Genomic DNA, 27,092 nt, shown 5'->3' with positions numbered 1-27,092 from the left:
TCACTGAAGACATAAAAGAGACCCAAATCAGACTTCTCAAGATGTCTGAAGGGAAAACACACTTAGATGGGATTTAACACTAGGTTAGGTAGTGGAAGAAACAATTTCGCAAACTTGAAGACATAGGAATAGAAACTATGCAAAACAAAATACAGAGGAAAAAAAGAATTATCAAAGAGAGAGAGAGAAGAGCATCCATTAGCTGAGAGATTACATTTAAAATTTGAGTCCTCAAAGAAAGGAAAAAAAGAGAACAGAAACATTTTTAAAGAAATGACAGTCAAAAGTTTTCCAAATTTGATGAAAACCTATCAACTCAAGATCCAAGAAGCTAAACAAGCCCAAGCCAAAGAAACATGAAGAAAACTACACCAAGGCACCTCATAATAAAACTGCTTAAAACCAGAGATAAATCATTTAATGGTACCAATTCATTTTAATCTTCCATTCACTCAGGCATATTTCAGAGTCACCTTGACCCCTCCCTCTCCATCCCCCACACAAAATGTTTTCTTCCTAGGTAATTCTTAAATCCACTCCTGTTTCTCCATCCCCTTGTCAATCTCCTATTTGCAGTATTTTAATAACCTCGTTGGTCTCTCTTATGCCAGTTTAACCACCTTCCCACTTTCCAAAAAAATTCACTCACCAACTGCCACCAAAATAATCCATCTAAAATACAAACATGAACATGATGACTGGCAATCTTCAACTGACTCCACACTGTTTAGAGGATAAAGTTTAAGTTCCTTAGGGCGTACAAGTTCCACAATACCTCCCAAGTTATCTAGTGATCTACCTGACAAATTCACCCTTCTTTTTCTTGACCTCACTAACTTCTAACTTCCTTCAAAATTCCAACACAGGAGTTATATCCTCCAGGAGACAATTCCTAAACTCAGATAAGACATAAATACTTCTCAGTGCTTGCGAGTGCCCTATATATAGCATTACTAAAATGCACTGTAGGGACCTCCCTGGCGGTCCAGTGGTTAAGACTCCACAGTCCTAATGCAGGGGGCATGGGTTCGATCCCTGGTCAGGAAACTAAGATCCCACGTGTCACACAGCACGGCCAAAAAAAAAAAAAAAACAGTTCTGTAATGTATTATATTTGCCACTCCATATTTACTGTGAGTTCCTCTGAGATTTGGAACACACGGAAAGAAGAAAATATAAAGGTGAAAAACAGGAATATAAAAGATGAGTCAAAGAGGAAAAAAAAGTATGATAGTACAGTGAAAAACTCAACCATATAAGTAGTTACATTAAATGTGAAAGAACTAAATAATCCAATTAAAAAACTAAGTATGAAAAAGAAAACTATATACTACTTTTTACAAGAGACACGTAAAAGAAAGCTGATGTAGCTACACCATATCAGACAAAATAGATCCTAATGATACATTCCAAGAGATAAAAAGGGATGTTTTATAATTATGAAAGGATTGAGCCACCAAGAACATACAAGAATTCTAAATTGAGTGCATGCAATAACATAACTTCAAAATACATATAGCAAAAACTGACATACTAAACAAATTCCACGATAATTGTCTGAAACTTGAGCATATCTCTAAGAGCTGATTTTTTAAAAACAGGGAAAAATCATTACATATACAAGAGAGCTAAGCAATAGAATTAAAAATCCAACTTAACTGACATACACAGAACACTGTACCCAACAAGAGAATATGCATCTTTTTCAAGTATATATAAAACATTACCAAAATTGACTATAGGCTTGATTATAAAGCAAGCCTCAATAAATATCAAAGGATTAAAATCATTCAGAGTATCTTCTCAAGCTACATTGAATATGAACTAGACATCAGTAACACACCACACATACACGTATACACACCTCAAATAAAATGGTTAAGATAGTAAATTTTAGGTTGTTTTTCTTACCACAATAAAGAAAAAATAACTTAATATTCTCCCACTTATTTGAAGTGAAGCAATGCACATCTAAATAATCCACTGGATGAAGAAAAAACTACAATAACTAGAAAGCATTAGAAAGCATTCTAAACTGAACGATAATAAAGTCATATTAAAACCTGTGGGTGCTTACAGGGACATGTAAATACAAATATTAAAAATAAAAAAGGCAGAAAATTAGTGATCTAAGCTTCTAGCTCAAGAAGCTAGAAAAATAACAGCCAATTAACCTTCAATTTAAAAAAAGAATTAGGAAGAAAACAAAAGGGCAAAGTTATCAATAAAACAGAAAAACTCAACAGTCAAAAACTGTTCTTCAGGGCTTCCCTGGCAGTCCAGTGGTTAAGACTCTGCGCTTCCAATGCGGGGGTGCGGGTTCGATCCCTGGTGGGGAAACTAAGATCCCACAAGCCACAGTGGCACAGCCAAAAAAAAACAAACGAACAACAAAAAAAAAAACTGTTCTTTGAAGATAAAGTTGATAACTTTCAAGCAAAATCATCAAGGAAAAAAGATACTAATTATCAATAAAGAAGTAAACTTTATTACAGTATAGACGTATATTACTAGAAACAACTCTTCCAAAAACAGACAAAAAAGAAACAGATCCCAACTTGATACCAAAACTTGTCAAGGACATTACAAGGAAGGAAAATTACAGACCACTATCTCTCATAGTTGCAAAAATCCTAATCAAAATATTGGCAACCGATACAACGATATATAAAAAGGAGAATACATCACAACCAAATGGGGTTTACTCCAGGAACGCAGTGGTTCTTAACAAATTGTTTTAAAACGTCATTGTAGGGCTTCCCTGGTGGTGCAGTGGTTGAGAATCTGCCTCCTAATGGAGGGGACACGGGTTCGAGCCCTGGTCTGGGAAGATCCCACATGCCACGGAGCAACTGGGCCCGTGAGCCACAACTACTGAGCCTGCGCGTCTGGAGCCTGTGCCCCGCAACGGGAGGGGCCGCGATAGTGAAAGGCCCGCACACCGCGATGAAGAGCGGACCCCGCACCGCAATGAAGAGTGGCCCCGCTTGCCGCAACTAGAGAAAGCCCTCGCACGAAACAAAGACCCAACACAGCCATAAATAAATAAATAAATAAATAAAGTAGCTATTAAAAAAAAAAAAAAAAAGTCATTGTAATTGAGCTCAATAACAGAAAAATGGAGGCAAATCATGTAACCATCAAGAGTTGCAGAAAAGTACTTGATAAAATTCAACATTCATTCATGATGAAAATACTTAGCAAGCCAAGAATAAAATGAAACTTCCTTAATCTGACAGAGTATCCAAAGAAAACCTACAGCAAACATCATACCTAATAATAAACTATTGAAAATGTTCTCCTTCAGAATGGGAACAAGGCAGGGATGCCCACTATCACCTCTTATTGCAGTATTGTGATGATGTCCTAGCCATTGTAGTAAGACAAAACAACAAGGGGCGGAGTCAAGATGGTGGACTAGGAGGATGCAGAATTCACATCTCTGAACAACTAGGGCAGCTACCAGGCACCAGTGGGTGACCACGGACACCTAAGGGGACAGGAGGAACCCCCAGCAACTGGGTGGACGTGGGGTGTGGGGGGGAATGAGGGGGGAGGAGAAATGGAGGTGGGACAGGACTGGCGCCCCTGAGGGGTGGCTGGGGGAGGCGAAGGGATCCCATGCCTGAAGGGGGAAATTGGGGGTCCACTGGGAGGACAGAGGGTCAAAAGGGAGCATGGCCAGGTTTCCCCTGCCCACTTTGGCCCCCAGGAGCCTGCTGAGATCCCAGGCCTGATCCTCTGCCCACCTAGGCCCCCTCCAGCCACGTGGGTCCTGAGGGAGTGGGAGGGAGGGAAGGGGAGCAAAAGTAAAGGCCGGACTTAGGGGACCCGCACCCCTGAGGGGTGGCTGGGGGAGGGGAGGAGTTCCTACACCCAGCAGGACCCTCCCATGGTTAGGGGTCCAGCAGGGACAGGGGAACCCCTCGGGGAGACCCAAGGGGAGGGGGGCATGGAGGAACGGAAAGGAATGCAGCCAGCGCTTTCCCTGTCCACATTCCACATATGCACCAGGGACCCTGTTGGGCTCCTGGGCCTAATCCTCTGCCCTTGGAGCCTCCCTCCTGCCACGCAGAACCCAAGCCCCGCCCCTACGCCCCCACCCAGGGCCCCACCTCTACACTCGGAGACCCCCCTCTGAGACCCGTTCCAACCACGCTGGGCCTAAACCCCACCCACACACCCTGACCCAGGGCCTTACCTCCACACTCCATAACTCCACACTCCAGAGGCCCCCCCTTTGGACGTGCTGCCTCTCCCCTTCCCTGCAGGTCCTAAGCAGAGGACCCACCCCATGCTTGAATGTCACCCAGCCTAGGATCCGCCCCCAAGGCCTCTTCCAGCTGCAGCTGCGTGGGTCCTGAGCCTAAGACACCCACCCCCACCCGCCACTAGGTCCTGCTCCACCCTAAACCCCACCCCTGCCTAAGTCCCACCCCCGCCTAAACTCCGCCCCCCACAGCCAAAGCTTTTTATTTTTTATTTTTTTTCCTCTTTTAGATTGGGGTTCTGTTTTACCTTGTCATTGATTCACTGTTGCTGATTCATTTATATTTCTATTGTTCTGCTCCTTTTGGCTTATCCCCCCCCCCCCGCCTTTTTTTGTGTTGCGGTTTTGTTTTACCTTCATGCAGTTGTTTTAATTATACTTTTATTTTTCCTAATATATTTTTTATCTTTCTAACTTTATTTTGTTTTTTATTCTTTGTTATTGTACTGCTTCTTTTTTTTTCTTTTTTTTTTTGGCCACACAACGCAGCTTGCAGGATCTTGGTTCCCAGGCCAGAGGTTGGTCCTGAGCTCCTGTGGTGGGAGCGCCGAGTCCAAACCACTGGACTAACAGAGAACCTCAGACCCCAGGGAATATTAATCAGAGTGAGGCCTCCCGGAGGTCCTCATCTCAGCACCAAGACCCGGCTCTATCCAACTGCCTGCAAACTCCAGTGCCAGACACCTCAGGCCCAACAAGAAGTAAAACAGGAATGCAGTCCCACACACCAAAAAAAAAAAAAAAAAAAAAATGAAACGGCAAAAAAAAAAAAAATGTGACAGATGAAGGAGCAAGGCAAAAATCTACAAGACCAAATAAATGAAGATGAAACAGGCAACCTACCTGAAAAAAATTCAGAGCAATGGTAGTAAAGATGATCCACAATCTCGGAAATAGAATGGAGAAAATAAAAGAAACATTTAAAAAGGATCTAGAAGAACTGAAGAGCAAAGAAACAGTGATGAGCAACATAACAAATGAAATTAAAAATACTCTAGAAGGAATCAATAGCAGAATTACTTGAGGCAGAGGAATACGTAAGTGAGCTGGAAGATAAAATGATGGAGCTAACTGCCAGGTAGCAGAATAAAGAAAAAAGAACAAAAAGAATTGAGAACAGTCTCAGAGACTTCTGGGACAACATTAAATGCACCAACATTCAAATTACAGGGCTCCCATAAGAAGAAGATAAAAAGAAAGGGTCTGAGAAAATATTTGAAGAGATTATAGTCGAAAACTTCCCTAACATGGGAAAGGAAATAGTCAATCAAGTCCAGGAAGCACAGAGAGTCCCATATAGGATAAATCCAAAGAGAAAAATATTAATCAAACTATCAAAAATTAAATACAAAGAAAAAATATTAAAAGCAGCAAGGGAAAAGCAACAAATAACATACAAGCGAATCCCCATAAGGTTAACAGCTGATCTTTCAGCAGAAACTTTGCAAGCCAGAAGGGAGTGGCAGAACACATTTAAAGTGATGAAAGGGAAAAACCTACAGCCAAGATTACCCAGCAAGGATCTCATTCAGATTTGATGGAGAAATCAAAAGCTTTACAGACAAGTAAAAGCTATGAGAATTCAGCATCACCAAACCAGCTTTACAACAAATGCTAAAGGAACTTCTCTAAGCAGGAAACACAAGAGGAGAAAAAGAGCCACAAAAACAAATCCAAATCAATTAAGAAAATGGTAATAGGAACATACATATTGATAAGCACCTTGAACGTAAATGGATTAAATGCTCCAACCAAAAGACATAGACTGGCTGAACGGATACAAAAACGAGACCCGTATATATGCCGTCTACAATAAACCCCCTTCAGACCTAGGGACACATACAGACTGAAAGGGAGGGGATGGAAAAAGATATTCCATGCAAATGGAAATCACAAGAAACCTGGAGTAGCAATACTCATATCAGATAAAATAGACTTTAAAATAAAGACAGTTACAAGAGATAAAGAAGGACACTACATAATGATCAAGGGATCAATCCAAGAAGGAAACATAACAATTATAAATATTTATGCACCCAACATAGGAGCACCTCAATATATAAGGCAAATGCTAACAGCCATAAAAGGAGAAATTGACAGTAACACAGTAATAGTGGGGGACTTTAACACCTCACTTACATCAATAGACAGATCCATCCAAACAGAAAATAAATAAGGAAACACAAGCTTTAAATGACACAATAGACTAGATAGACTTAATTGATATTTTTAGGATATTCCACCCGAAAGCAAAAGTACAATTTCTTCTCAAGTGCACACAGTACATTCTCCAGAAGAGATCACATTTTGGGTCACAAATCAAGCCTTGGAAAATGTAAGAAAACTGAAATCGTATCAAGCATCTTTTCTGACCACAACGCTATGAGATTAGAAATCAATTACAGGAAATAAACAGTAAAAGCCACAAATACACGGAGGCTAAACAGTGCGCTGCTAAATAACCAAGATCACTGAAGAAATCAAAGAGGAAATCAAAAAATACCCATAAACAAATAACAATGAAAACACAACGATCCAAAACCTATGGGACATAGCAAAAGCAGTTCTAAGAGGGAAGTTCATAGCAATTCAAGCTCACTACAAAAAACAAGAAAAATCTCAAATAAACAATCTAACCTTACACCTAAAGGAACTAGAGAAAGAAGAACAAACAAAACCCAAAGTTAGTAGAAGGAAAGAAACCATAAAGATCAGAGCAGAAATAAGTGAAATAGAAACAAAGAAAACAACAGCAAGATCAATAAAACTAAAAGCTGGTTCCTTGAGAAGATAAATAAAATTGATAAACCTTTAGCCAGACTCATCAAGAAAAACAGAGAGAGGACTCAACTCAATAAAATTAGAAATGAAAAAGGAGAGATTACAACTGACACCACAGAAATACAAAAGATCATAAGAGACTACTACAAGCAACTAAATGCCAATAAAATGGACAACCTCGAAGAAATGATCAAATTCTTGGAAAAGTACAAACTTACAAGACTGAACCAGGAGGAATTAGAAAATATAAACAGACCAATCACAGGTAATGAAATTGAAACTGTAATTTAAAATCTTCCAGCAAACAAAAGTGCAGGACCAGATGGCTTCACAGGCGAATTTTATCAAACATTTAGAGAAGAGATAACCCCTATCCTTCTCAAGCTCTTGCAAAAAATTGCAGAGGGAGGAACACTCCCAAACTCATTCTATGAGGCCACCATCACCCTGATATCAAAGCCAGACAAAGATATCACACACACACAGAAAAATTACAGGCCAAAATCACTGATGAACCATAGACGTAAAAATCTTCAACAAAATACTAGCAAACAGAATCCAACAACACATTTAAAGGATCCTGTACCATGATCAAGTGGGATTTATCCCAGGGATATAAGGATTCCTCCATATATGCAAAATAATCAATGTGATACACCATATTAACAAATTAAAGAATAAAAGCCATATGATCATCTCACTAGATGCAGAAAAAGCTTTTGACAAAATTCAACACCCATTTATGATAAAAACTCTCCAGAAAGTGGGCATAGAGGGAACCTACCTCAACATAAAAATAGCCATATGTGACAAATCCACAGCAAACATCATTCTCAATGGTGAAAAACTGAAAGCATTTCCTCTAAGATCAGGAACAAGACAAGCATGTCCGCTCTTGCCACTATTATTCAACATAGTATTGGAAGTCTTAGCCACAGCAATCAGAGAAGAAAAAGAAATAAAAGGAATACAAATTGGAAAAGAAGAAGTAAAACTGTCACTGTCTGCTGATGACATGATACTATACACAGAAAATCCTAAAGATGCCACCAGAAAACTACTAGTACTAATCAATGAATTTGGTAAGGTTGCAGGATACAAAATTAATGCACAGAAATCTCTTGCATTCCTATACACTAACAATGAAAGATCAGAAAGAGAAATTAAGGAAACAATCCCATTTACCATCGCAACAAAAAAGAATAAAATACCTAAGGATAAACCTACCTAAGGAGGCAAAAGACCTGTACTCAGAAAACTATAAAACACTGATGAAAGAAATCAAAGATAACATAAACAGATGGAGAGATATAGCATGCTCCTGGACTGGAAGAATCAATATTGTGAAAATGAGTATACTACCCAAAGCGATCTCCAGGTTCAATGCAATCCCTATCAAACTACCAATGTAATTTTTCACAGAACTAGAACAAGAAATTTTACAATTTGTATGGAAACACAAAAGACCCCAAATAGCCAAAGCAACCTTGAGAAAGAAAAACGGAGCTGGAGGAATCAGGCTCCCTGACTTCAGACTCTACTACAAAGCTACAGTAATCAAGACAGTATGGTACTGGCACAAAAAACAGAAATATAGATCAATGGAACACAATAGAAAGCCCAGAGATAAACCCATGCACATATGATCACCTTATCTTTGATAAAGGAGGCAAGAATATACAATGGAGAAAAGACAGCCTCTTCAATAAGTGGTGCTGGGAAAAATGGACAGCTACACGTAAAAGAATGAAATTAGAACACCCCCTAACACCATACATGACAATAAACTCAAAGTGGATTAAGGACCTAAATGTAAGGCCAGACACTATCAAACTCTTAGAGGAAAACACAGGCAGAACACTCTATGACATAAAGCACAGCAAGATCCTTTTTGACCCACCTCCTAGAGTAAGGGAAATAAAAACAAAAATAAACAAATGGGACCTAATGAAACTTAAAAGCTTTTGCACAGCAAAGGAAAGCATAAACAAGTGAAAAGACAACCCTCAGAATGGGAGAAAATATTTGCAAACGAAGCAACTGACAAAGGATTGATCTCCAAAATATACAAGCAGCTCATGTAGCTCAATATCAAAAAAAAAAACCCAATCCAAAAATGGGTGGAAGAGCTAAATAGACATTTCTCCAAAGAAGACACACAGATGGCCAACAAATACATGAAAAGATGCTCAACATCACTAATCATTAGAGAAATGCAAATCAAAACTACAATGAGGTATCACCTCACACTGGTTAGAATGGCCATCATCAAAAAATCTACAAACAATAAATGCTGGAGAGGGTGTGGAGAAAAGGGGACCCTCCTGCACTGTTGGTGGGAATGTACATTGATACAGCCACTATGGAGAACAGTATGGAGGTTCCTCAAGAAACTAAAAATAGAACTACCATATGACCCAGCAATCCCACTACCGGGCATATACCCTGAGAAAACCATAATTCAAAAAGAGACATGTACCACAATATTCATTGCAGCGCTATTTACAATACCCAGGACATGAAAACAAGCTAGATGTCCATCAGCAGATGAATGGATAAAGAAGATGTGGCACATACACACAATGGAATATCAGCCATAAAAAGGAACGAAATTGAGTTATTTGTAGTGAAGTGGATGGACCTACAATCTGTCATACAGAGTGAAGAAAGTCAGAAAGAGAAAACCGAATTATCGTATGCTAACGCATATATATGGAATTTAAAAAAGCCGTACTGATGAACCTAGTGGCAGGGCAGGGATAAAGAGGCAGACGTAGAGAAAGGACTTGAGGGCATAGCGAGGGGAAGGGGAAGCTGGGATGAAGCGAGAGAGTAGCACTGACATATACGCTACCAAATGTAAGGCTAGTGGGAAGCTGCTGCATAGCACAGGGAGATCAGCTTGGTGCTTTGCGACAACAGAGGGATGGGATAGGGAGGGTGGGAGGAAGGCTCAAGAAGGAGGGGATATGGGGATATATGTACACATATAGCTGATTCACTTTGTTGTACAGCAGAAACTAACACAACACTGTAAAGCATTTATACTCCAATAAAGACGTGGGGAAAAAAAAAGACATGACAACAACGACAACAACAGAAGTACGAATAGGAAAGGAAAAAACAAAACTCATTATTTGCAGATACAGAGAAAATGCACAAAGTATCTAAATTTAAAAAAATAATTAGAACATGGGGAAAATTCAATGTATTAACATATCAATTGAATTTCTCTATACTAACAGCAAACCTTTTTTTTTAAATGATATTCTTTAAATAATATCAGAAAGCATCAAATTCCTGGAGGGAAAAATGAAATGAAAAATACAAGATCTCTACATTGAAAACTTCTAAAGTTTGAGAGAAACTAAATAAATAAATGGGATATACCATATTTATAGATTGTAAGACTCAATACTGTTAATGAATTCACTTCTCCTCAAATGTCTATAGATTCCACAAAAATGTCAATCAAAATGCCATCTAGTTCCTTTTGAGGAAATTGAAAAGCTGAGTCTACAATTTACATGGCAATTTAAAAAGCCAAGAACAGTCAAGGCAATTTTAAAGAAGAACAAAGCTAGTGTCTCATACCAAGGATTATAGTAACTATATCATACCAAGACCTAGAAGCAAAACTTGAGAGCAGTCAAGATACTGTGATACTGGTGCAGTAATAGACAAAACAGACTAAAGGAATAGAACAGAATTCATAAACAGACCCACATACAGTGCCACCTGGTTTATGACAAAGGTAACACTATAATGGTGAAAAAATGGTGGTTTCAGGTAACACTATAAAGGGGAGAAAATGGTCTTTTCTATAAGTGATACTGGATCACTGGATACTGATAGCCATTCGGAAGAAAAATGAGTCATGACCTCCTCCACCTTGCACCATAAACAATTTCAGATCAAAATGTAAAATAGCAAAACAATAAAGCTTCTATAAAACATAGAGGAATATCTTCAGGACTTTGGCATAGGAAGAGATCAAGACACAAAACATGCTACCCATGAAGAAAAAATTGAAAAACTGGTGTTAAAACTGTCAAAAGACACTATTAAGGGTGAAAATGCAAGCCACAAACTGGCAGAAAATATTTATAATACATTTCTTCAAAAAAAGGACTCGGGAATTCCCTGGCGGCCCAGTGGTTAGGACTCCACGCTTCCACGGCTGGGGGGCCTGGGTTCAATCCCTACTAAGATACTGCAAAGCCGCGCAGCGTGGCCAAAAAAAAGAAAAAAGGGCTCAAATATAGAATATGTAAAGAACATCTACAAATCATTAGGAAAAAAATAATCCAGGAGAAAAATCCAGCCAAAAATCTTAACAGGTATCTCAAAATAGAAGACATTCAAATATCCGACCCACAGAGAAAAGATGCACTAGTTATTAAGAGAATGCAAATCAAACCCATAACAAAATACCCTTAATGCCTACGCGAATGATAAAAATGAAGACAGATAATAACAATTGTTGGTAAAGATGCAGCACCTCTGAAACTCTCATACAGTATTGCCATTAGGGGTATAAATCGACACAACCACTTTGGAAAACTTAAAGTATCTAGTAAAGCTAAAAATACATACCAGATGACCCAGCAAGTCTACTTCTAAGGATCCACCTAACAGAAATAGATATTCACACTCATCAAAAGATTTATACAGCTATGTTCACAGCAGCATAATTTCTAATAGCCAAAAACCGAAAACAACCCAAGTGTCCACCAACAGAAGATAAATAAACTGAGGTATATTCTTACAATGAGAATAAGAAAGAACTAACTATATATACAGGAATAAATCTCTCATAACTTTAGCATATGCCAACCCCCCCCAAAAAAGTATATACCATACGATTCCATTAAAAAAAATTCATAGAGAGGGAAAACTACAATATAAAGTCAGGATAGGAGTAACACTTGCTTGAGGAGAGTTGATGGATAGTGACTCCAAAAGAGTATAAGCGAGGATTCTGGGGTACCATTTCCCAAATCTGTTTCCTGACTTGGATACTTATTACATGGGTGTGGCTGCTTTGTAGGAAAATTCATCAGGTTCTACACTTACGATTTGTGCACTTTTTATTATGTATATCACACATCAACAACAAATTTAACCAGAAAAGAGTTAATGTAATATTCAGATCAGAAAAAATGTACTGCCAGTTAATCTTTTGATTACCTTCAACTCACAGTAACCCTAGAGAAAATTTCCTAAAGCGATAAGGTTTTTAAAACTGAAAATAAATGCGTAGGTACTTTAGTACTTCGGTTTAAATTTAATTAATTTTAATTTACTATCTTAAAGAGGAGATACAGATACACATACAGATACATATCCTCTCATATACATATATAAAACGAAATAAAATTTCTTACATGTATTACAAACATTCTCAACAGAGATGATATCACCACCAAAGGAGCAAAAGTTGGTTACTGAGGGAAGAAAAAAATCTAGAGATATTACAATGGTTTGTGGCTCTCTAAAGCTCAACCCTACCTGCAAAATCCTATTTTTTAGTATTTAATTTCTCCTGTTAGGTAAAAATTAACATAATTTAACTTTCTCTTTAGAGAGTAATTATTAAAAACGTTGAGAAAGAATGGAACATAGAACATAGAGATATTCCATAAATGTTTGCTTTTATATAGACTGAATGATCGATTTGTAGAATGAGAAAACTATGACCTAGGTAAGTTCTCATATTTTTCCAAAGTCATACAATGGCAAAACAGGATAAAAACCTGATGTCATGACTCTTAATGTTTCAGGGATACACCTTCAAGGTTATGGGTTCGCTAGCATGACCCTAGACTCACTGTAATATTGTTAAGTATTATCTGAGGAAAAGAATAAGGAAGGGGCAGAGGATGATCAATCCCTGATGCCTGGGTGTTTGCCAGATCACCCACAGTATGAAACGGCAGGCATGCTGTCATCTATTACAAGAGGTAAAAGTAAGTGAAACCTAAAAATGATAGCTCCAACCCCAGAAGAGTTGTCCCTGAATCCACAATAAAGTGCAAAATAATGAGAAATAGGCTAAATGTGTGATTCCTCGGCTGCTGTTAGCCATACTACCTACGACAGAAAGATAAAGACTGTTTTAGGGTAGATCTTGATGTTGCACCAACCCAGGTTCCAGATGGTCCAATACAACATCAGGCTGCTAAGCACAGAACTGTCACAAAAGAGAATGTGTGCTCCACAGCAGATAACTCTTCTTTGACCTCTGTAACTCATCCTCTGTTTACCAAAATGATTCCGGTGGGAAGGGGACAAAATAAGGAAACTACTGAAACCAGAGGATATAGTGTAAAGTTGTCTCATCATCAGAATGGTTAAGTTAGGAGCAGTCTATGGTTTGAAGTCCATGGCATGTTTAGGCTAATGCAGGACCCACAGCTTACTACTGAACAGTCTTGAATGGCTGCAACTAACCCAAACATACAGCAATCTAATCCCAACAAGACTGCTAGACTGGAAGAATGGATAGAAGTAGCTACTAAGTTTGTTTCCTGAGAAGGGGAATTGTGCGGTCCCTCCTCTGCATGCAAAGTGGACCACTCCAGATGAAGTGGCTGATATACTGCATATGCAGGCCATAAAAGACTGGCCTTACAGTGACCAGGATATTCAACCACTTAATATGACCCACCCCCAGGTCACGGTGAATACCATGATAAAGGTTTCTCCTTCTACGTGGGTCCCCCATGTAACTCTCCTGTTACCAACATAAACTGTTCAGGATGCTGGATCCGATTTGCTGTCTCAAGCTTCCCTTTTCGGGTCTTAGGGATGATAGTGAGAAAACTAAATTAAAAGTAAGCGGAAAAGATAAGGGAGATGGCAAATGACTTGTCCCAACAGAGTGAAAGTTTTTCATGGTTATCAAAAAACTGGATGAATAAAGCAGACATTGATGGGGTTGAAGCAAAACTTTTTAATGAAGCATTATCAGATTGGATGGACTGATGGGACCTGCTAGTGGTCTCCCAGCATTGAGTGCCCCGAACAAATCCACCACATTTACTCGAGCTTGGGAGATTTTAAAAAGCCAGGGTACAAAGATGATATTAAGAGTCTGCCACCAATTCGGGAATAAGCAAATTGACTGGGAGGCCAAGATCTTAGCCCAGCCCTCAGCAGCTGGGAACCCAAGGCCAAATTCACATAAGTGGGTAAGATGGCCTAGAGGGAGAGAAGAAACCTTTTGACAGGGAAGCCCAATGCACTGAATCCAAAACCTATGTGAGAGACTCTTAAAGGAGCAACAGTTACTCTGCGAGGACATGAGGATGCCACTGTTGACGGTGAAAATTTGTATGCCAAGTGGAGTACTGGAACAGGTATTATGAGAGGTGGTTCTGTCTCCTTCGCCAGAATGTACTACTGAGATAAATATGTTTTATAGTAACACTTTCCCTATTTTAGTACTGTAACAGAAGACATAAATTCACCCTTCAGCCAGGACTAACTGACCGTATCAATTAGGAACTTAAAGAATTGCCCAAACCTGCACAGGTTGCTCTTTGAAGCAATATAGAATACCCGGTGGACAAAAAGAAATTACAGTCTTAATGATATCTTAGAAGTTAAAGCGATTATTAGTGAACTTGAAGGTCACCTTGAGACCCCCAAAACATAATCCAATACCTTCTTTCAGTACGTGACACTGCCCTGCAACTACAAACCCTGAGATGATAAAAATATTAAACTCTACCTTAGCTACTATGAAATTTCTTTAGTCCTTAAAGATGACTAAGATACCAAGCAGGGTTTCGATATTTATTTATGGTCTAAAATGACCGATTAACTACTGAATTCAAATGAATGAGCTTCCACAGGCCAATACAACGGGAAAGACAAGCTTCAATTATTCTTTAAGACAATGGCTACTGGAAGAGCCCAGAAGCCTAGAAAGATGGAATTAATGCATGTCAGTTAACTGTTTTGTGGAAGTAACTATTGGATTCCACCATCTTCGAAAATAGCAAAATTAAAAGTAATGTAAAAACAAAACAAAATACCATTTTCATGTATTCAACTGGCAAAAAATTTTTTAATTTAATATCAGAGGTCGGACAAAGTATAGAGAAAAGGATACTTTCCAACACTGTTTTGAGGAGTATAAATTATATAAAAGTGAGAAATAGCATAACAGTTTTGTGTCTTGGATTAGCTATAATACCCAGTTATTCAATCAAACACTAATTTAGATGCAGCTCTGAAGGTATTTTGCAGACGTATTAACCAGATAACTTCAAGTAAAAGGGATTATTCCCCATGAATGAGCCTCATTCAATCAGGTGAAGAGCTGTAAAAGCAAAACTTAGGTTTTCCTGAACATGTGCCCCCTTAAGACTACAATATCAACTCCTGCCTGAGAGCTTCCAGCTTACCAGAGAATGCCCTACAAATTTCAGATACCAGCCTCCACACTTGTGTGAGCCAATTCCTTGAAGATCATAATTTTTTTTTTTTTTTTACTTTTAACCTTTTAATTCCACTAATAAGAATTTACTCTATGGATATACTTAGAAAAGTTATCCAAAATATATGTATAAAAGCAGATCACTGCAATACTTTTTTTAATACCTAAAAAATAAAAACGACAATGTTTTTTTTAAAAACATGGGGCAGATTATATATACTGACATGGAGATGTCTAAGATATATTATTTTTAAAAGCAAGATACAGAATAACTTAATTATATACACAAAAAAGAATATAGTTATATTTACTACATTTGTAAACATAGGTAGATAATGTACACTGGTAAATCTATAATTTGATAATTTTTTATAGGTTCAAAAGAAGTTGTTCACAAAATTACCTTTGGGGAGAATGACTTGGTGTTGGGGGGGCTAGATTTTTTACTTTTCATTTTATAGCCTTGTTTTGTTTTTTTGTTTGTTTGTTTTTTTTATTAATTAAATTTTTTTTATGGCTGTGTTGGGTCTTCGTTTCTGTGCGAGGGCTTTCTCTAGTTGCGGCAAGCGGGGGCCACTCTTCATCGCCGTGCGTGGGTCTCTCACTATCGCGGCCCCTCTTGCTGCGGAGCACAGGCTCCAGACGTGCAGGCTCAGTAATTGTGGCTCACGGGACCAGCTGCTCCGCAGCATGTGGGATCTTCTCAGACCAGGGCTCGAACTCGTATTCCCTGCATTGGCAGGCAGATTCTCAACCACTGCGCCACCAGGGAAGCCCCTATAGCCTTGTTTTTTAAGGGCATGTATCATTTGTATTTTTTAAACAAAATCAACAAGGTTAGACAGAATATGAGCCTTTTCTAATTTTCCTCTTTATACTCTTTACAATTTTAAAACCTCACTTTAAAAGTAATTAAGTCACATGATGTTTAACATGACCAAATATTATGTCTGTAGCTATCAAAAATTGTGGTCAATACCATACCAACATGGGAAAATATTTATGAAAAAATGGAATACAAATTGTACATACAGATGGCCAAAACAAACACATGAAAAGAAGCTCAACATCACTAATTATTAGAGAAATGCAAATCAAAACTACAAATCACCTCACACCCGTCAGAATGGCCATCATCAAAAAATCTACAAACAATAAATGCTGAAGAGGGCGTGGAGAAAAGGGAACAATCTCACACTGTTGGTGGGAATGTAAATTGATACAGCCACTATGGAAAACAATATGGAAGTTCCTTAAAAAACTAAAAATAGAACTACCATATGACCCAGAATACTGGGCATATACCCAGAGAAATCCATAATTCAAAAAGACACATGGGGCTTCCCTGGTGGTGCAGCTGTTAAGAATCCGCCTGCCGATGCCAGGGACATGGGTTTGATCCCTGGTCCGGGAAGATCCCACATGCAGCAGAGCAACTAAGCCTGTGCACCACAACTACTGAGCGTGCGCTCTAGAGTCCATGAGCCACAACTACTGAGGCTGTGTGCCACACTACTGAAGTCCCATGCACCTAGAGCCCGTGCTCCACAACAAGAGAAGCCACCACAATAAGAAGCCTGTGCACCGCAACGAAGAGTAGCCCCGCTCACCGCAAGTATGGAAAGCTCGCACGCAGCAACAAAGACCCAACGCAGCCAAAAATAAATAAATAAATTTATTTTAAAAAAGACACGCACTCCAATGTTCATAGCAGCACTATTTACAATAGCCAGGGCATGGAAAACAACCTAAATGTCCATCAACAGAGGAATGGATAATGAAAATGTGGTACATATATACAATGGAATATTATTCAGCCATAAAAGGAACGAAATTGGGTCATCTGTAGAGATGTGGATGGACCTAGAGAGTGTTATACAGTGAAGTAAGTCCAGAAAGAGAAAAACAAATATCGTATATTAACGCATATACGTGGAATCTAGAAAAATGGTATAGATGACCCTATTTGCCAAGCAGAAATAGAAACACAGACATAGAGAACAAATGTATGGATACCAAGCGAGAAAGGGGTGGGGTGGAAGGAACTGGGAGATTGGGATTGACACATATACCCTATTGATACTGTGTATAAAATAGACAACTGATGGGAACATACTGTATAGCACAGGGAACTCTACTTAATGCACTGTGGTGACCTAAATGGGAGGGAAATCCAAAAGGGAGGGGATATATGTATATGTATGGTTGATTCACTTTGCTGTGCAGTAGAAGCTAACCCAACATTGTAAAGCAACTATACTCCAATAAAAATTAATTTTTAAAAATTGTACATAAGGTTCAATAACAACTATGTAAAATATTTAAGGGAGAAGTAGAAGGTAATAAACAAAATGAAACAGTTGATTTTTTAATAAACTATGAATAGGAAGTGGGTTTTTTTCTACTCAAAGTTTTAATATTGTGGTACATCTTTTCAGTAAAACTAAATTACTTCATGATCATATAGTCTCTTATTTAAAAAATTCATACACAGTATATTTTCTCAGAGTACTGGAAAAAATGACTAATTCAAAATATTCTGTTTGTTAACAATTTTTTTTTAAACTGCTATTGTGATTACCACTAGAGGGAGGGAAAAGTTAGGAGCAGGAAAAGAAAAGGGAGATATTCTGTGTTGCTGGTAATATTTTCTCTTTCCCTGGGCTGGGGCTACGAAGGTATTTATTCTACAACAATTTATGTTTCATTCATTTTTCTGTTTGTTTGTTGCATCTCACAGTTTTTAAAAGGGTGATAAAAATTTACCTATTTATAGCCCATCAGATATATCAGAGCAAAATAACTCCTTATAAGACAAAATCCTGGGGACTTCCCTGGCAGTCCAGTGATTAAGACTGTGTTTCCACTGCAGGGGGCGCGAGTTCAACCCCTGGTCAGGGAACTAAGATCCCACGTGCCAAGCAGCGTGGCCAAAAGATTAAAAAAAAAAAAAAAAAGATAAAATCCTGAAAAATACAACCTGATTCCTTAAATATACACTTTTCATTACTTCCTTCATTTTTGTCACCCACAAAAAAAAAAAAAAAAAACCTTAAGCTTCCCACTTCCTCCCTCACCTGCAAGCAATTAACAAGTCCTGCACATTTATTTTCTGAAATGTCAAATCTGTCCCTTATTTCCATCTTCAAGGCCACTGTCCTAATTTGGATCCCAGCACCGCTTGTCTGTACTAACATAACAGTCTCTCCTAGGTTGTCTTTCACAAACATTTTTTAATGCAATACACAGAAAGAAATATATTTATCCTCTAATTCAGTACATATATACTTTTATATAAAACTAAAAGCTTCACAAGATAATACTTACCTTATTACTTGCAATGCTCTCTGATCTATCCTATCACATCTTATTTTAACTCATCTTTTTAAACTGTAGTGGTTTCAACCCACTACACTGATTTAGCATCCTCTTAGTGTGCAATAACCACCAGTTTCAAAACCAATGTCCTTTGTAAGTGATCACTTACTCCCCAATTCAAAACATTTCCTTCAATGAATGCTGCCTAAATTGTAATCTGCCACTTCTCTAAAAAATATATGATATAACTTACCTGCTTAAAAACATTCACCAGCTTCCCATCATGTCCTAGATAATAAAATACCACCTCCTTAAAGAGGCATAAAACCTTCGTATCTAACCACTCCCTTATTTGAAAATCACTCCCACTTCTTTTCTTGTTCATACACCATTCTGCCCAAGATACTCATAGTCTAGCTTTTGTGAAAGCAGTTTTTCTTTGCCCAGAAATACTTCCCCATTCCATCTCCTATCTTTCCTTCCAAGCTCAGTTCAGGTACCCCGTCTTCTATGAAGCCTTCCCTCCTCCATTCTCCCATGCCTACCTTCTGCTACAAGGAATGCTGCTGAAAAGTAGCATTATGCCAATACAAAAAAATACATGTCAAAATTACTGAATTTTAGGAGCTTACAATTCTTTCATAACAACTTTCCACTTACAAATGGTGGGGGGAGAGCCTGGGGGAAGCTGGAGTACTAAAACATACTATGTATAATTTTACGTATTTCATTTAATTCTCCTGATACTCTACTCTTAGTAGTAAAGTAGTAAAATTAGTACTAGTAGTAAAATGACTATGAGTACTATAGTAGTTAAATTCTACTATTTTCTACTATGCTACTATTTTCCAAGGTAGAGAGTAAGTCCTTTTTATAGAGGCTTTTAAATTTGCCAAAGGTGACAAAAGGCTGGAATCAGGATTCAAAAACCATCCTCTTTCCACTACACTATGCTGAGGCCCCAAAGAGAGGTGAAGTGGTTTGCTAAGTCCGAGTCACACAGCTATCAATACCTGAAAATAAACTAGTACAGTAGGCTCCTGACTTTTTGGTCACATGTTATCAACATATATGGGAACCTATCAAACAACACATCTCTCTTAGCCATAGTCAAATAGTCTTAGGTCCTACCCACCCACTCAAATACTTTACTATTAGATAGTAACTATCTTAAAAGAAAGCTGAAGTGAATCCCGTTTCCAAAATAATGTCACATATGGAAAAGTAATGCAAATTTATGTTTAAGGAACTTAAAGCAAAATCTTTCTATGAGCCAAAGATTTAATTTTTAAGAAATTACTAACTTCACACAGAAATGGCTTCCCTGTCTTAATCATAATATACAAACATAAACTTTTCTCAAAGAGCAATCATTCATAAGATGAGTTCTCATCCCAGATCTGCCATTACAAACTCCAAGCTCACTTTCGTTTAACTATAAAATACATATTAACAGTCTACATCTATCTCACAGGGTAGTTGGGAGAATGTATGTGAAAGTGCTTTCTTTATAAATAGTAAAATATTATTAAATAAAAAACACTGTGACTGGTATTGTTTTAGAACTACTCTGCCTATTCTAAGATACTACACTCCACAAAGCTCACCGCTCCTTTTATATTGTATTCTTTTAATTTTGGACAGATAGGGAAAAAATAATTAAACTTTTTAAGACTCTATCTAAAATGAGATATATTATTCCCTGTGTCCATAAGTTGTGAGCAAAGACTGGGCCCTCTATTATTCTGAATGCATTGAAGTCTTTTTTTGTTTACTTCTGGATTTTCCAACATGCTCTCAATAGTTCAGCTGTCAAGAGTAAGTGCCAGGTAAAATAAGTATTACTAGAGTAAGCGTCTAAGGTATGTTTAAAGCATTTTATATCACATAAGAATTTTAGAAAAAATCTTTTTAAAATATGGGCTGTATTACTGATACCTGTTTTAATCTGTTGACTATTATGTTAGGTATGATTTTTATCTTTATACCTCAAAGGAAATAAAAGCAAATCTCAAAAGAAAATATTCCCATTGATATTTACTAAAGAAATCCTGAAGCATCATAAAAGCAGAGTTTATAATGACCTAGAATGTGGGAGTCAGATCTACCATATTGAGAGATGAATAACCATCAACTCTGCTTAGCAGTTGTTCCAGCTTCTGGATCAATAGCTTTGCTTGCAAATGGAGGGATTATATTTCTAAATAACAATCATCCTAAGGGCAAAAAAACATGGTAGTATTTACCTTCACTTACAAATAAGTATATTAGAAGTTTGGATAATGAGTCCAAAGGTCTTAAAGTCAAAAGCTGCTACATGGGTATCAGATTAAGATTCAATCCCAAGTACAACAATCAAAAAACAGTTTGATGTTAGCATATTTTATCCTTTTTTTTTTTTAAAACCGATATCCTGGCTTTACTTCACTGAGTTTCACCTGAAAAAAAAAGATAGTACCTATCTAAAATGGTTGTTCGGGGGATTAAATGATTAAAAAAACACCTAATGTACCTCTGGGTAGCTATTCCTGCTGTTCTACAGACAAACACATCAACTGAAATTCCAGTCTTCAAAGCTTCAAACTCTTAAGTCTCTGCTTAAAAAGTAATATGGTTTGCCAGTACCAGAGTTTACCACGAAGTAGCAATGTTTTTAATTAATATCTGTTTAATTTATACTTGACTGCCAGAATATCTCATTTTAATAAATATAAAAATCTTCTATAATAAACTACAAATAAGTTAATGAATAATAAACTAAAGAAGTCTAGAGTTTCAAATTGGAAGTTTCAATTAAACTAATTTTCCTTAAAGAAAATATATCATACATTTTTTTTTAATTACACATGAAAATCATTTTGGATTCACTATGTCCTACATACTTGGCTAACAAACATTCCCTTAAATTTTCAAAATTTTTGTCTTAACTTTTTTCCAAAACATATGGGTCCTTCTAATCTGCCCCAAACTCTTCTAGGCAGTAAGAACTGAAACCAACATTCATGAAAGCTGAAGTGTCGAGAACTGTTCTGGGCCCTAGGGCACTGTTCATGTTTTACTCATTTTTGTATAGGTGACTACTTTACCAAAGAATCTGAGATACTGTTAAGTCAATTAACATTGCTGAAACAAATCAGTCAACAAAATAAGGCAGATGATGTGGCTACTTCAAATGAATACTCTTACATTATTGCTCAGATTTGAAACAAACCTAAAATATGCCAGCCTTTAAAATTACTTTGTGTTTGCAAGGGAAAAGGAGGTTCATTTTCGTATATAGTACCTGAAACTCCAAAAGTTAAATACAAATTAGTATTCAAAATAAATTTCATGTATGCTTAATCGTAACTTATTAGAAATAAGCTATTAAAAAATGCATAGGCTCTTAAGGACTTTTTCTCCCAATTTTTGTCTATCTACGAATACAGTGGCTCAGGAAAAAGAAATATTCACAAGCCACTGACCCTCCTAACATCAGATATTGTTAGTTTCACTAACATGACTAAAACATTTTCAGAAGTACCGATACAAATAAAATAACGTGTGCAGGGCTACCGAAGAACCCATGAGGACCACGGTCACTACTTTGGAATCGAGTACTGTCGCCAATCCCAGGACTTGAGAAGGTAAGACGCAGGGTGAGCATCAATGGGAGCACACCGACGGGGGAGGGGAGGGAAGGGAAATGAGAAGATCAGAGAAGATTAATTAGCACATTATTTGTGAAAGGGGAGGAGATGGTGGCTTGGGCCGATGGGCGAGGACCCCTCGCAAGGGAGTGGAAAAGGTTCTTTTCGCAGTTAGAAGGGACAGGGGAGTGGGAGGAGGGGCAACGATCAACAGGAACCTTCCCGAGGTGGAAGGGGTGCGTCACGAACGTAGCCGACTCGGGAAAGAGAAAATCTGCCCTCAGGACGACCTCAGTAAGCAATGGTGAAGGAAGGGGGAGTGACCTTCCTAGGTGTGACAGAGAAAATACAGGATCACTTCCCAAAGAACGGAGGGAGACGACGTTCCCGTAGGTCCTCCCGGGTCACCGGGGACTAGAAGGGATGGTGAGATCGCCCCCGCCCCCCGGCCCTCCCGGGGCCGCGTCAAGGTCGGGTGAGACCCGGGGCTGAGGTGTGGGCGTTACCTGCAGGGTCACCTCCTGAGGGTCCCAGTGCGGCCGCAGGTGTTGCAGGAGGCTCAGGGCCCCCTCCCGGCAGCGCTGCTCCTCCTGATCCTGCACCGTGACGTCCAGCTTGGGGACCTCCGGGGAGCCGGGCGGGACGTGGATGTAATTGGCCATGGCCCAGGCTACGGCAGAGACTACCACAACGACGACGGCGACGGCGACCACGAGAACGGCGGGCGCCGACAGGCTGCTGGATCCTTCCGTCCCGGGGCGCCCTCGCGGGAGGGCTGGGGGCGTTCAGACTGACGGCAGAGCGGTAGGAGAACAGCTGGTGGCGGCACTCTCGCCGACCCAGGTCTGGATAGCGGCTGAACTGACCAGAGACTGCTCACGGGGAATATCCTTCTCGTCTGCGCTCGGCCGCCGGCGGGCGCGGAGCATGCCGGGACTGGCCTGACGCTGGCGTCACGCGCGGGGCGGGGCCTCGGCTGCGTTAGGATCAAGGCGGAGTTTCTAGCCGCGAGCACAATGGGCCTAGTGCCTGGAGCTCGGTTCCTCGACCGTTATCGGACAGTGCGGCGCGTGCTGCTAGTCTTTAAAACGTGGCGCTCCCGCTTGGAGTGAGCCTGACCCCTGCCAAGCCCCGAACGAAAGGCACTGAGGCTTTAGCTCACCTGATCTGGAGGGTCTTGGGGTCTGGGTTTGAGGTAGGGCTGAGTTTTTCTGGGAAGCGAGGGAAGTGTCCTGAAATAACTCCAGGATCAGCCTCTGAATTTGGCCTGAGTCTGGGCAAGCTGGGTTAACTGCGTCGCCTTGATCTCGGAGCCACTGTGTACTGAGGACTAACCACATAGTTGGGTTGGCAACTAAATTCCCATCAGCAGTATACGGAGATCATGGTATTTGGGACAGTTAAGATATTTGGGACAGTTAAGATATTTGGGTAAGAAAGCGACTGCACTTCAAGATGTGTTTTTAAGGTCTGATGTTTGATCATACCGAGAGTTATTCAGAGTCGGCAAAAACAGGTTATAGTGTAGGATGAAGATGGAAGGAAAGGAGTTTTGGGCTCAGCCTCTAGATGCCTGTTTCAGGGTATCCCTGAGGGCCTTGAAAGAGCTACCTTCAAACTTTTAGTCTCATTGTCTTATAGCAGCTAATTCCTCTGCTAGGGGAATACTGGAAACTGGGTAATCCACAAGTAATTTATTGAGACCTCCTAATTTTCCCTATGATTTGAGGAAAATGGGTTGAGATTTGACCTCTTAATCTGTCTTGCCTGCGGCATTTGGTAAATGGTGAATACGTTTGTTAGTGGTAAATTAAATCGCTAACTGGACTCAGCTTAATTAACAGTCAAAATGTTTATCTCATTAGCATCAGTTTACATTCTGATTGTTCAGAAAGAACCTACCTACCTTTGTAAATCACAAAATAAATAGCTCACTATCAATAAAGGTAAACTTCATAAATTAAAAAGGAGAAGAGAGTTTTATAGACAGCAAGACAGTTGATTCAACATTTTCCAGACTTAGTCCTTTTTTTTTTTAAATCGTATACTAGGAGAAACTCTAAATTATGCATTCCTTTCAATTTGGGGAGAAATAATCAATATACTAATTTCACATTTCAGGTAGTATCTGTTGTTGTTGGGTTTTTTTGGTTTTTTTTTTTTTTTGGGTGGCGCCACTCAGGGTGCTGGATCCTAGCTCCCCATCCAACCAGGCCCTCGGCAGTGAAAGCGTGAAGTCCTAACCACTGGATCGCCAGGGAATTCCCTCTATTGTATCTTTGTATAATTTGTATTTTTTATTATTAAACAGTTGGCATTTTAAGAATTTTGAAGCTATGATTTGAATTGTGAAATGATTTAATAACAAATTACAAAAATTATTTGGGGGATCATACAAGTTTGTAATTTTAATGAAGCATCCATTAATAACTAGAAGGACCTGAAAAAAAAAAACAAAAAAAAACCTATTAGGTACCTAAGAATAAAACTAACAAAAAATGTGTAAGACCCTTATGGATGAAATTATATTAATGGAGAAATGAACCATATCCATGAATAAGAAAAGATACTTATTAAAAGGATCTGTTTTCACTGAACAAATCAATAAGTATAGTGCAGTTACAATTAGATCTCAACTGCGTATTTCACACAACTTGTTAAAGTGGCATTAAAATTCACACCAAAACTTAAGGTCGAAGAGAAGCTGCTATAATTCTTTGTGGGGGAGGGAGGGTTAGAGAATAAGTTGGGAGAACACATCCTACCAGGATTTATGATATAACGGTTTAAGAATGGGCAAATAGACCAGTGGAGCATGGTAAAGATTCCAGAAAAAGACCTACACACGTGTGAGATCTTTGAATATGATAAAAGTGGCATTGAAAATTAGTGAGGAAAGGATGGAGAAACTACTGGAATAACTGCTAATTGTATGGGAAAATTTTTTTGATCCCATTGTTACTCAAAAACTGGGTTTGCCTCTTCGTGGGTGTCAAGCCAAAAGACACAACCAAGGCAAAGAGCTGGAGAAGGTAGTATTTATTACTTGCAGCAAGTGAGAACACCAGGGATCTTTCCCAAAGCAATGTCTCCTCGAACAGCAAAATTGGAGAAGTTTTAAGCTAAGGGAACATGCATATTCATGAATATGCTTGAGTTAAGGAGAATTCAGCAAATTATTGGGGCAAAGGTCAACAGAGTCCAAGCTTTAGTCTTGGACTAAAGGGGGGGGGGGGGCTTAGTTCCTGCAGAACAACTCAAAGATATGTATCAGATTATGTATATCCATTGAGGAGGAACTAGGACTGTTTTATAGCTGAACTGCTGCTGCTTGACTGCTTTTCCACTGTTGCTACATTCTTTTGTTCCCTTAAGATCATTAATTACTGAGACCTGTTCAAGGGCAAGCATTGCAGCCAAGCTTAGATCACAAAATGGCTTAGGCCAAAAATGGCTTCTCTTATGTCAAGAAAGCCATGCCTGGTTTTCTTTCTCTGGGGACCCCCTAGCCTATCTGCTTACAGACTTAATTAAAATTTAAAACTTCTGCTCTGTGAAAAACTTCTCTGTGTTAAGAGAATGCAAATCCAAGACACAGACTGGGAGAAAATATTTGCAACAACAGATATCTGATGAAAGATTTGTATCTGAAATATGCAAACAACTCTGAAAACGTAACAATTGGAAAACAACCCAGTTTAAAAATGGGCAAAGGATCAGAACAGCCATCTCACCCCAAGATGAAATACAGACAGCAAACAAGCATACGGAAACTTGTTCAACATCATGTCATTAGGGAATTGCAACTTAAAACTACGAGATAACACTACACACCTATTAGAGCGGCTGAAATCCAAAATACAACAAATGCTGGTGAAGATGTACAGAAACAGGACCTCTCATTCATCACTGGTGGGATGCAAAATGGTACAGCCACTTTGGAAGAGAGTCTGGAATATTCTTACAAAGCTAAACATAGTCTTACCATGTGATCCATAATCATTCTCCTTGATATTTACCCAAATGAGTTGAAAACGTACATCCACACAAAAAACCTGCACATGAATATTTATAGAATCTTCATTCATAATTGCCAAAACTTGGAAGCAACCAAGATATTTGTGAATAGGTGAGTAGAATAAAAAAAAAGCAAAAACAACAACAAAAAAAACTACTGGTACATCTATTCAATGGAATATTATTCAGCAATAATAAGGAATGAGGGATCAATCCACCAAAAAAAAAAAGGAACCTTAAATGCATATTGTTAAGTCAAGGCAGCCAATCTGAAAAGGCTATAAAATGATTCCAACTGTATTACATTCTGGAAAAAGCAAAACAACATTAGACACAGTAAAAAGATCAGTGGTTGCCAAGTGTCCAGCCAGAGGGAAGGAAGGATGAATAGATGGGGCACAGGGAATTTTAGAGCTGTGAAACTACTCTGTATGATACTATAATGGTGGATAGATGACATGAACTTTACAAAACCCATAGAACTGTACAACACAAAGAGTGAACCCTAAGGTAAACTAGAGGCTTTAGTTCATACTTATGTCTTTGACAAGGCAGTAGTTATTTTTAAAATGTGAATGAATGAATGAATGAAAAAAAGTGTATAAGAAAATATAGGATCGGTTGGCCTTGT

At 38.7% G+C, this 27,092-nt stretch overlaps 1 protein-coding gene across 1 annotated transcript in view; it reads right to left on the bottom strand.

Annotated features, from left to right (window-relative positions):
* The window catches only part of ETNK1 (ethanolamine kinase 1), a 72,876-nt gene extending 49,503 nt beyond the window's left edge, over positions 1-23,373 (bottom strand). The window contains exon 1 of the mRNA XM_068559736.1: positions 22,951-23,373. Within this exon, the coding sequence (XP_068415837.1) occupies positions 22,951-23,106 (156 nt within the window). The 5' untranslated portion in view covers positions 23,107-23,373. The remainder of the gene's footprint in view (positions 1-22,950) is intronic.
* Between the last annotated feature and the right edge of the window lie 3,719 nt (positions 23,374-27,092).

This window comes from Eschrichtius robustus, chromosome 13 (genome assembly GCF_028021215.1).
Source record: "Eschrichtius robustus isolate mEscRob2 chromosome 13, mEscRob2.pri, whole genome shotgun sequence".
NCBI classification, from domain to species: Eukaryota; Metazoa; Chordata; class Mammalia; order Artiodactyla; family Eschrichtiidae; genus Eschrichtius; species Eschrichtius robustus.
The sequence above is the reverse complement of the archived record's forward strand: the minus strand, read 5'-3'. Positions and strand labels throughout refer to the sequence as shown.